Source organism: Camelus bactrianus, chromosome X, assembly GCF_048773025.1.
Source record: "Camelus bactrianus isolate YW-2024 breed Bactrian camel chromosome X, ASM4877302v1, whole genome shotgun sequence".
Taxonomy (NCBI): Eukaryota; Metazoa; Chordata; class Mammalia; order Artiodactyla; family Camelidae; genus Camelus; species Camelus bactrianus.
Genome location: NC_133575.1, coordinates 11375738 through 11387593, shown reverse-complemented (window position 1 = coordinate 11387593; position 11856 = coordinate 11375738). Strand labels below are relative to the sequence as shown.

Below are 11856 nucleotides of genomic sequence, written 5' to 3'. Positions count from 1 at the left end.
CAGATTATTCCAACTGGAGGGTGCTACTGCCATCTAGTGGGTAGAAGCCAGAAATGCTGCAGAACATCCTCCAGTCCCCAGGACAGTCCCCACCCACAGCAAGGAATAAAACCCTGGTTTTTGTCAACAAGTGTAGGTCACGTGAGGAGAAAGTAGCAGTTTAATGGAAATATTCTTCGAAAGCAGTCCACATAAATTCCCAACAAATTTCCCCATCTGCCACACCCCCACCCTATTATAATTGCAAACAGAAACCATTCACGTCTGAGAGACTACATTCCTGGAGCTCTTAAGTAGACAAACTGGAGGGGAGATGTAATAAAGACAATAAACCAGTCATTAAACATTCTTTTATGTTACCAAATATGAAATAATGCTTTTTAGCACAACTAAAAATAAGTCCAAAATAAATGAACATAGATCATTACATGCTAAAAAACTTCTTGCATATCTTCAGCACTCTTAGCGAATCTTCTTCAGAGTTCTCCATCAGTAGACTCTTCTCAAATGAAATGTCTGATGACATAGGATGAAACCCAAAGGAAATTTGCCATGCAATCATATCAGCTCCCAGTTTTATGAGAAGCTTCACCTGCTTTCTCTACATTGCCTCTGAACCTCACAGCAACCTTGAAAAGTGGGAATTGTTAGCCCCCCATTTTACAGATGAGGAAACAGGCCAGAGAGGTGGTGACTTATGGAGTCACACAGCCCATACAGGGCCGGTGGGCCCATCTGAACCCAAGCCCTCACCTGTCCACTCCTCCGTGCTCCCACTCCTAGAACAAAGTTCCCTTTCTATACGTTTGACAGTGTTTCAGTTCATTGACATGTTAATACCATTAGAGATGAGATTGCCTGGGTAACATTGCCCGGTAAATTGTGAGCCCCTCTATTCCTTGTGTGACTTACTGTGGGACCCAGTGCTTTCATGGTTCAGGGATCCGGATTTTCTTGCCTGTAAGTGCCAAGTCACGTTCTCACTTCCCCTCTGAACTTCTGCTATAATGAGGAAACTGATTGGGGTTGGTTGACTGCCTGGATATTGAAGGACAATCATTTAACTTCTTGATAGCCGCAAGAAGACCATTCATGATCGAGTATTAACACAAGTAACAACATCGTGCTTTAATTGCTTATCATCTTTTATTACAACCTAAAAATTTGTTTCTTCCTTCTTATATACCTTTTTGCCTTACCCAGCCTAGCTTTACCCCAACATTTCAGTCTTTTAAGGACCCACTAAGGGGCTGCCTCCTTCCATGAATGACTCCCCCATTCCTCTGGATTCTTCCTCATCAGAATTAATCTTTCTTCTCTGTTTCTACCGGTTCTAATTGTACTTCCCATTTGCATTCGCTTCTCTTAGCTGCCTGTTTTAGTAGTGTTCCCTCTCCTAGAGTTAGCGGTAGCTCCCTGAAGGTAGGGAAGGGATGATCACTGCGTTCCTTTTGGGTGATATCTTACTTCCCATTTATGAGTTTGCGATGACATTTTCTCTCTCTCTCTTTTTGAATTGAAGTATAGTCACTTACAATGTGTCACTTTCTGGTGTACAGCATAATGTTTCAGTCATACATATTGATGACATTTGCTCTTGTGCAGGCCGACATGAAAGAAAAAGAAACAAATGAGAAAAATTATTCCAAAATTTAAAGTTTATTTAAAAAGACAAAAAACTGGCACCCCCATGTCAGACCCTCTTATAAAATGTCATATTGCTTCTTGAATTCCCAAATCCCGAGAACTATGGTCCAGTAACATCAAGTGCAATAAACACATTCACTGAAAGTTTGAGAAATTAAGTCCATACCATGAACTGAATCAGGAATAATAGATCATCCATCAAAAGGCGTTAGCTGCTGAATTAAATTAAACATTTCTATAGTGAAATTTTAACAAAATATTAAAACAAGAGGGAAATCGACCTGATTCCCTTAACGGGTCTCTCTGGAAGAGCCCTGTCAGCCCCCAGCCTGCCTTGGCACCCTTCGGTTGGAGGCTGCTGAGCAGAAAAACCTCCTTCTTCACCACAGCACCGTCCCTCCCTTGATGACCAGAGAGCAGCCTGCCACAAGGACATGCCGTCTTTGAGCAGAGACAAGGTGCACAGGCTAGAAGACATGCCTTTCAGGAAAACATATCCCTGGTGTGGTGAGGACCGAATTTAGAAAAGCAGTGAGCATGTGTCAGGAGGCTCAGCAGAGGGCACTCTCAAGCAGCAGTGCTTCTAACTACCCACTCTCCCCGCTCGGTGGAGACACAGTGCGTTGTCTGCGGGAACTCGGGGTAATCATAGGAGCTGACGGACCGCTCCCTCGAGGCCTCTTCAGTATAACATGGGAGATGGAATGATGGATGTGAACGCCTTGACCACAAATTTACAAGATGCCTGTAGTATCCGTGAAGAAGCTGGCCTGACGATTATATGGGGAGCCAGCAGTAGTTTGTCTGAAGAGATTCCCCAAAGGGTTGAATCCTGAGTGGGGTTTGAAGAGGAAGGCTGTTCCTGACTCTGGAGTTCTAGAAGCAGCTGTAAGATTCTCAGGGAATCTGCAATTCAGCTCTCCTGAGTAGCTAGATTTGGGAATATTATCATCATAGAATCTCGATGGGCATGGCAGAAATTTAACTCAGAGTGGAAGTAGCCGGGGAGGCTTTTGAGAATGGGTGCCTGTGGTGGGGGGTGGCAGGAAATGTTAAGTGAGGCCCTGCAGAGCCTTCAGTGATTTGGGTTTGCCTGTTGGCTGAACACCTAAACCCTGTTGGTTATCTTTTCCTTTTTTGTGAAAATCACCTTTTGGCACTTGTGAAGGTGTTTTGGGGAGGGTCAGAGTTGGATGAGCCAACTTGGGGGAGAGTGACTTTCCAGGTTTCTCAGTGATTGTTCAAGACGTTAAAGCGTTTTTGTAAAATAACTTGGGTCCTGAATTGTGTGGATTCGAACATTCTGTTTCTGGCCTTGGAGGATGAGTTAGCTGCTTCTGTTACGCAAGATGTTCCTTGCTGGCCTCTCTCATCAGCCATGACCTCCACCCGTGCTTGTGGTTTGTTTTTCTCTTTTTTCCTACTCAGCTCCCAGTAGGAAAAAAAGGGCACCATTTTAGGACAAATGGAAATGAAAAGAAAACACAGTTTAATCTATAAACTTTTTGCACTATAACACTGAATGAGATCATGACGCTTTCCCTCCTAAATACCAGCCAGAAAGAAACAACCAACTATTTGCTGCTGTCATTCTTCAGAATTAATTTACAGCTCCTTGAGGTAGACCTTCTCTCACCTTCATACTGCGGGTGACACTTTTCTTTCCTTGCTGTTGGGGGCTTGTGTCCTTCTTCCAAATACAAACACTCAAAACAGACAAGAACTGACAAGGAAGCACAAATATTTAGGGAAGACCTGTGGAAAGTTTAGGACTAGGAGGAGGAAAGGACAAAGCAGGACCACGAAGCATGTCAAGTCCTTTAAGAAAACACCTGTTTCAGATTACAGATTTCTTACTTAATTAGACACACACAACTCTCGAGTTTAAACCTAACACTCCCAATTCCGCCAGCCACCCACGGCCGTTCTCCAGGTGTTTGCGATTATGTCATGTCCTCAAAAATCATCTGGGTCGTGTCAGCTCTCAAAAGTACTGCTTGAGGCTTTTTTTTTCTTTTTTTAATCCTCTGTCGACATTAACGTCTCCTTAAGGTCTCAGTGTAGCATGTACCGCACTTAGCAAAAATAAATAAATACAATGAAAGATAATAAATAGTTTCCTTGGTTTCTGATTTTTCTTGCCCCAAAGGTGAAAAGTGTCTTTATTTTGCTTTCAGTAGTGAAAAGTAGGCATTATGGACTCAGTAAAGCTTCAGTGGCCAGACTTCTCTAATTCAGATTTTACAGTATTTGGGATAGGGAAAACGCTATTTACTTTTGTGTTACCGGGAAAAGAGGACAGCCAGACCGCAACAGTAGAGGAAAAGAGGGGATAATGGTCTTCTCAATCTTTTAGAAACAGCGTTGGAACTGCTTTCTAAAATAAAATTTGCAAAAAAAAAAAAAAAAAAACCCCCAAACAAATAAACCTCTTTTGGTCTTCACATGAATTTTCATCTTTAAATGAGTCATGCTCACCACAATTTACTTTTGAAAGTTGCCTGACATATTTTTAGATGATTAACAACTTGAAAGCCCCTAGGCCTGAATAACTGAAAAATCTCTGAGGGTGGAAAGAACAGGATTGGAAAGAAACTCCTTTGAGAACCCAAAGGAGAGCTTCAGCCCAAACAGAATGGAAATTGCCTTTATTATGCAGTTATTTTAATTAAAAATGCATGCATAACAGGGAAAGGAAAGCAATCCTAGATACCACTCCTGATGGTTTGGCTGGTTGTTTGACATTTGGAAGCTTTTTATTTGTTCTCTGAAATTTTTAAGCTTTGTATGGCATCCGAAGTGCTTAATTCTTATTTTGGCATGAGCGCTCTCTATAATAATTCCAGGTCTTCTCCACCCAGTAGTGTTAGAGCCGGCAGGTAGCTAGATATGAGCAGAGAAAGGGGGACATGGGCACATGGCAGAAAACCATCTATCTTGTGAACAAAAGGGGTCCTTGGAACAGACCAAGAAAAGCAAGATTCTCTGGACTGATTAAAAAAACCATACCTTCTGGGTTGATAAGTGTCCTGGAGGCAGAAGCATGGGACAGGACAGGAATCCCCACCATCCGAATGTAACCTTTTGTTCATCATGACCTAATCCAACTTCCCTATCAAGACTACATAAGGATGAAAAACCCGTCCTCCCCACCTGGGAAGGTGGAGCTGGGATGAAGATCACGGAAGACGACCCTAAACCCCTCCCCACCAATGAATATTCTGCCCATTCATTTTTACACTCATGTAAGGAGCTTGCCAAGAAAACTCGGGGCAGGCACCCACCTGGGTCTGCCCGCTCTTTCCTTGAGAGCTTACTGTCTATCCCTTAGTAAATCCTTGCTTTGCTTTCTTAATCTCTGTGTCTTGACTCTGAATTATTTCTGTGACAGGGCAAGAACCTCTCGACCCCAACAGTAACATATTAAAGTCAGAGCTGGCTGTATTGTCCCCACAGGTAATATGGAGTTACTCTTCTGATTCTTTTGTTTTCCCTTACATCTCACTGCCTTCCTTTCTGGGCCCGGTTCATCTATACAGGGAACCAGTATTCACCAGTGTCTGTGCCAAATAAAGCATCTCACTTATTTTAATTTGCTGATTAGTGGTGGCATCTTTATATTTTTCCAAAATAAAAAAAGTTGTTTCCATAATATAAAAGCAAACTACTCATTGCAGAAATATCACACTTTCAGAAAAGTGGAAAGCAGACAATACAACGTACCTGCAGTTCTAACCTTCTGGGGATGACCATTCACATTTTGGCACGTGTCCATCGAGGCACTTACTTGCGTACACAACATGACCGCATACAGTTTTACTTAAATGTACTCATTTAAATGCATCATTCCATGTAAGCCCTTTAAATAAAATTGCTCTTCTGTAGCCTGCTTTTTTGATTAAATAATATTTCATTTTTCTGTGTCAGTAAATAGAGATCTCTATCACTTTTTAACAGTTGCATAATAATATTCTCTTGCATGGCTGTAGCATGATTTAGCTAAGTACACCCTATTAACTCATCATCTGGACTGTTCCTGGATTTTGCTATTATAATAAGCATTGCCAAGGTAGATATGTGCAGACATTTTGTATTTTTGCTGTCTCCTTAGATTTAAATCTTAGAAATGTATTTTTTAAATCATTAATCTGTTAGGAACACATTTCTGTATGTAATGGGGGCTTACTCTGTTTTCTTGTATAATCACGTTTTCTAATACCATTTATTGGGAAATGCATCCTTGCCCTGCTGAGAACCTAGAATTTGGATGTCCAAGGTCAGGAAAAGATAAGACATCCCAGCTGAAAAAGAGAGAGCAAGAATTTGCCCTTCCTCCGCCTTTTTGTTCTGTTCGAACCCTCAGTAGATTGGATGATGCCCGCCAGTGCACAGTGGTAGTGGGACTTTATTCAGTCTACTGATGCAAATGCTACCCTCGTCCAGAAACACTGTCACAGACACACCCAGAAATGATATTTTACCAGCTATCTGGGCCTCCCTTAGCCCAGTCAAGTTGACACAAAATGAACCATCACAACCTAGAACGTCCAGTTTCTAGAGCCATCTGCCTGCCACTTGCTGAGATAAAGGTGGCTGCTGAGGCCATTCTGGTCACAGTATACCGCAGTGACATTGTTCAGCAGGAGGACGCATGGAGAGCTGTGGTGTCAGCCAGCCTTGGTTTGCACTGTAGTAAGCGTTCTAGAAATCCTGGGTTGCAAGAGTCGGCACGCAATACAGCGAGCTCGGGAAGAGGTGGGTTTGGTACAAGGTTGCAGTGTGAGGTTCCAGCAGCCTGACGGTGTCAGGCCTTTCACTGCCCTTCACTGGGGGTGTGAGGAAGCCGAATGAACACTGGGCTGCTTTCCCGGCCTCAATTCTGAACCCGTTGAGAGTACGGAAGGGGGCAGACAAGAGTCTACCTTTATTTGCCATGAAGCAGATACTGGAGAGTGTGGCTTCTGTCTGGAGGCAGCTGGGCCTCTGAACCCTGCACCTGAAACTGAGGCCAACTATGCAGCTCTCACTGGCTGTGCTGGACCCCTGCGAGCCACCGCCATCAGGGCAGGCCCTTCTCACAGAGGCAAAGGGCAAAAGAGGACCCTCGCCTTCTGTGGGCAGACATTCCCAGAGAGGAAGGGGAGAGGCAGGGCTCAGCTCCGCGAGCGCAGATTCTTCTTTCAAGTCCACCCATCAGGTGAAGTTGTTCCTGTCCCACCATGGTGCAAGACGGTGAGGAGTGATCACACTCATGGAATACCCTCCATGGAGTGGGAAGGGGCAGTGGAGCTTTTCACTAACACTTTGTGGAGGGCCCTGCACTGCCGATGGAGCAGGAGTCATGTGATACAGATCGGGACATGGCCATGGGAAGTCAAGCTCATGGCTGAATCTCGTGTTAGTGCTCCGCTTAGTTTTATTTGAGACTCCCTTGTCTATCTAGGCTTCTCTCTTGCCATTCTTATTTCTTGAATGAGTCATGAGCACCCTCACTTCTTGGTCTTCACGTATGCCTGGAACACACTCCCAGCCCCCCTTAACCGCCAACTTTTTTGATCTGACTTAACTGCCATCTCCCCTCCTCTGAGAAGCTCCACCTCGCACCCAAGTGGGAGCGAAATCCTTCCTGTGCTCCTCACACTCTCCTAGACTGATCCAGCAGGACCCTTACTCCATCTTTTAGTCCTGATTACTCTCTTCTGCAGGAGAGTATGGACTTCACTAAATCAGTTGCTTTATCTGTCTTCTCCATCGTCAGACCTCAGTGCCCGTTTGTTCAATGAATTCGTAAATGGCTGTTGTTGGTGAACTTACCATCTTAATTGATGATTTTAAAATTATTCCGTCATAGGTTTTCTATCTATGAATTGATCATCTTTCGGCTGTTTCCTAAAATACACAAATGTATAGGAAAATGACCAAAACCCCATGGTCACTTAGGAGTTACACAACAACTTGCTGAATCTTCATATTAAAAAAGACTAGTGATTAATTAGGTCTACTTTTTATACCTTAGGATAAAGCGGAAAACATAGCCAACAGAAACAATCCGGCCCAGACATATATAATGGGTTCTTGTACGGAGGAGGAAATGATCTTATTTGTGTAAATCAGCAGTATCTAATGTGTATGCTGAGATCTTCATAAATATTTTCTCTTCTCTTACCTCTTGGGTATATATTTTTTTGTTTTTTTCCTGTTGAAACATATTTCTGCTCTTTCTTTTTGTAGTTTTGGAGAGTTGTGATTTGTTGGTAAAAAGTATTACTTACTCTTTTTAAATACTGATTTAAACTGTTACATTTGGTTGAATGGGTCTTTGAGCAAAAATTATTAAGATCTGGCTTACATAATTACAAGAGATGTTTGGATTTTAATTACAGATTGCATTTTCTGGTTCTCTTCCTTAATAATGGTTAAATAGAATTTTGAAGTAGATTTCCAGGATTAAAAAGGATAAACACATTAAGCTTTAAAGAAAGTATTGGGATAGCTAGAATATGAAAACTTCATCTAATAAGGTAAATAAGTGATCAGAGTTGTCACCCATAAGCCTGAGGTGGGGAGCCATGCGTGGTTTGCAGATAAACATGGTTTTGCTCACACTTCTCAGAACTGTTTAGGCTGATTGGTATTTCTTGTTGGAATTCCAGATGAATTTCATATATGTGCACAAAATGTGCAAAATGGAAAGTCGAGTCTAAATAGAGTTGTACAGAGAGAGCTAGTACCCCCAGCATACACACAACATTTTAAGCTTTCAGAATTAAGTCATACATTTCAAATGTTACCATGTCCCCAGGGTAATTTAAAACCCTTTCTAAGTAGTTAGGTGTCTTTTAAATCTTTGTTAGGATAATCACAGTAGCTTTAAAAGTGAGAATTTCAGAGTTGCTTGATTTTTCCTTTTAGTGAAATAACGAAATAAGAAGGGCTTGATTTTCTTGTGCTGTTTAGAATGGGTGACATCTTGTTCCGCCACGAGGCTCCGTGATTGCAAAGGCTCCCAGGAAGGTTTTGCTCCCCACACAAAATGCCTACCATAGCTGACTGCTGATTTTCAGATTTACCTATCAAGATCAGTGTTGTCAAATAGAACTTTCTGCAAAGGAGGAGATGCCTTATAATCTATGCCATCCACTCTGGTGGCCACTTGGCACATGGGGCTGCTGCTTCGAATTGTGACTAGTGCAACTGAGGAGCTGAATTTTTTGTTTTGTTTAATTTTAATCACTTTAAACTTAGCCACATGTGGCTAGTGGCTACTCTGATGAACAACACACAATTTCAACATGGACAGTACTTTTATTTATTTTTCTTATTGAAGTATACTTGATTTACTATGTGTTACTTTCTGGTGTACAGCATAGTGATTCAGTTACATATATTTTTATATATTCCTTTTCATAGTATTTTTCATTATAGGTTATTACAAGGTATTGAATATAGTTCCCTGTGCTGTACAGTACGACCTTGTTGTTTATCTATATTGTATATAGTAGTTAGTATTTGCAAATCCCTAACTCCTAATGTATCCCTCCCCCACTCCTTTCCCCTCACTCCCCCGGTATCCATAAGTTTATTTTCTATGTCTGTCAGTCTGTTTCTGTTTTGTAAATAAGTTCCTTTGTGTCATTTTTTTAGATTCCATGTATCAGTGATACCATATAGTATTTTTCTTTCTTCAAGATTTACTATGGATATGCCTCTGGAAGAGGTGGCTTTAATTTATATGAATTTATGTGACATATTTCGCCAACATTTATGGAGCACCTTGCGAGTTGGTGTGCCTGGTGTTAGAGAGGAAGATTTCTCAAATCAGCTTTGAGAGGAAGGTGTGGAGACCTGAGATCTGTCCTCCCACACCCGTGGGTGAACATGGCCTTGTAACAGGGTTCCTGCTGTTTCAATAGGAGCTGCCTCTCTTTCACCCTGAGTTCTAGGACCCCCTGTGGCAGAGTCTTGGGCTAAGGGAATGAGTCGGGGGCCCCTCTCACCGGGCTGGGGGCTCTAGGTGCTTAGGGCTGCATCCTCCTGGCGGAAGGGGCACCTATGTGAAATTGTCTCAGAGACGTTTCATGGGCTCACGTGGCTCTGTCACTGAGGTTCATTCCCTCAGCTCGATCTACTGTGTCAGTTGCTCCTGGCAGTCTTCTCAACACATTTTCAGTGGAAAAGGTGAACAACTCTTCATAGCTCTCCTATGCTGACTTTTCCTTCCATTTGTTTTTTCCAAGGTATCTTACCTCCTGGAAGGGGGCAGCATGGCCCATGAAGACTTCTGTGGACATGCTGGTCAGTTGAACCCAGGAGACCTGCAGGTATCGCCAAGAGAGGAATTGCTGATGAGTTCAGTCTTTGGGTGCGCATGCTCAGTCTCACACACTTCCGGTATATTCATCGCCTCCCCTCCCATTACATCTTTGACTTCTCCATTTCTATGACTCCTTCCACTCTGCCTGGAAACCTACACAGGTCTCTTGTATTCCTCTCTCGTGCTTTCCTTGACTCCCGTAATCATCTCAGCTCGTCTTTTTCTTACATTTCTCAAGAGTAATCAAGTCATGGTCTCAAATTCCTTGTCTTCCATCCCATCCTCCACTCACCGAAATCAGGGTTGGCCTCTCAGCACTGCTCCCCACACCTTTCCCGAAGCCATTCAGGTCCTGGTCACTCATGATGTCCCAGCTGGCACCTTCGGTGTGCCTGTTTCAGTCTTCATCTTTCTAGACTTCTCTGCTGCTTTTGAAACAATTTACTGTTTCTCTCCCAGTTCATTTACAGGGGTAGGTGTTGTTAAGATAATGACCCAAACATGGCCACCATCCTAGCCCTGTCCAAGATGTGTTACAATTAAAATCCCCAGGAAATTCTTGGGTTATCTTTGCCACTTTTTTGCCTGGACTCTGTATCAGGTACTTTCTGAGATCATTTACACATGTTGTGGGATGATAACTGCACATACTTGAATTGTGGTATTTCAATGAATGTGAAATTTAAAGGCAAAAAAGCAAAAGGATAAAGAGTCATGGCCAAAAGTCAACAGTAACTTCTCACCAGAGAAGAACATATAGGTATGACTGGGTGTGACCGCGAAAGTGGATTCTGCTGCCTGCCTTGCAACAATTCTCATTGCATCGGCATGGTTTCCAGTGGGGTTGAGCCTCAGGTGCGCACAGTTGTAATCTGCTCATTAACTTCGCTTTGTGGCTTTCTCCCGTGCCTCTCTCAGTCTTCCTGCTCTTCCTTGTGCTTCTTGCATCACTTTCCACATCTCCTCCTTGCACTTAAGCCCTTGTCTCAGGATCTTCGGTGGGAGAACCCAAGCTAAGACAGGCAGGAAACTTATCTGTCATGTTCCATCCCTTCATCTCCGGATTCCAAGGTTAGTGTCTGGGGCTGGCCCCTAATATGCTGTTAAGAAAGCAATAAATAAATGCTTGAAAAATCTGCGTAACAGCAAGGGCAGTAACGGTTCCTCCGAGTAGGGAGGTCTCCATTACCAGAACTGAGCCAGCTAACTCAAGTCCGCCATTGATGGTGTGGTGGATTCCGGGGGCCTCAGCACATTCCTCCAGGCCCACGCTTGTATCCTCCAGCTGCTGTGAATATCAGCAGCTGGTGACTCTCAGCTGCCTCTCATCCGGGGCACTGCTCTCTCCCAAGTTTGTGCTCCCTGCTGGGAGGTGCCCCCCCCCCCCCCGCCCTGGCCCCAGTCCATGGTTTGCTGATGTGGGGATAGAAAAACTCGGCCACCTCGCCTCACTTTGGGACAGTGCTGAAGTTTCATCTAACTCCAGAGCTCCCCATTGAATTGGCTGAGGCCTCCACTGTAACCGCATTGATGGTTGGCTTCTCCCCCTGCCCAGTCTTGCTTTTTTTTTTTTTAAACTTAAGAGCATTCCCCAGTGTAGTATCTCCCTGCAACTCCCCATCTTGGACTGCAATCTAAGACTCAGAGATACCTAAGAGAGTATTCTTTCATTTGTGTGAATTCCAGATCTGATGCTTTGATTTCCCACGTGGCAGTATGGCACACATTTGGAAAACTGGAAAGGGCCCCAGCAGTTGTCCCTGTTTTTTTGTTATTCCTCATGATGCCCAGGGTGGGGGGGCTCAGAAGGCAGCACTTACTTGTAAGGGGCCATGCTTAGTTAACAGAGCGTCCCACCTGCGGATTCACAAGAGGCTGGGTTACATTTCCTGCTT

The 11856-nt window shown here is 43.5% G+C and overlaps 1 protein-coding gene across 3 annotated transcripts in view; it reads left to right on the top strand.

Moving 5' to 3' along the window:
* Window positions 1-11856, top strand: part of PIR (pirin) — a 145751-nt gene that overhangs the window by 72607 nt on the left and 61288 nt on the right. For all 3 annotated transcript variants that reach the window (XM_074359538.1, XM_010967999.3, XM_010967997.3), the window contains one exon: window positions 9885-9968. In XM_074359538.1, coding sequence (XP_074215639.1) covers window positions 9885-9968 — 84 coding nt within the window. The remainder of the gene's footprint in view (window positions 1-9884; window positions 9969-11856) is intronic.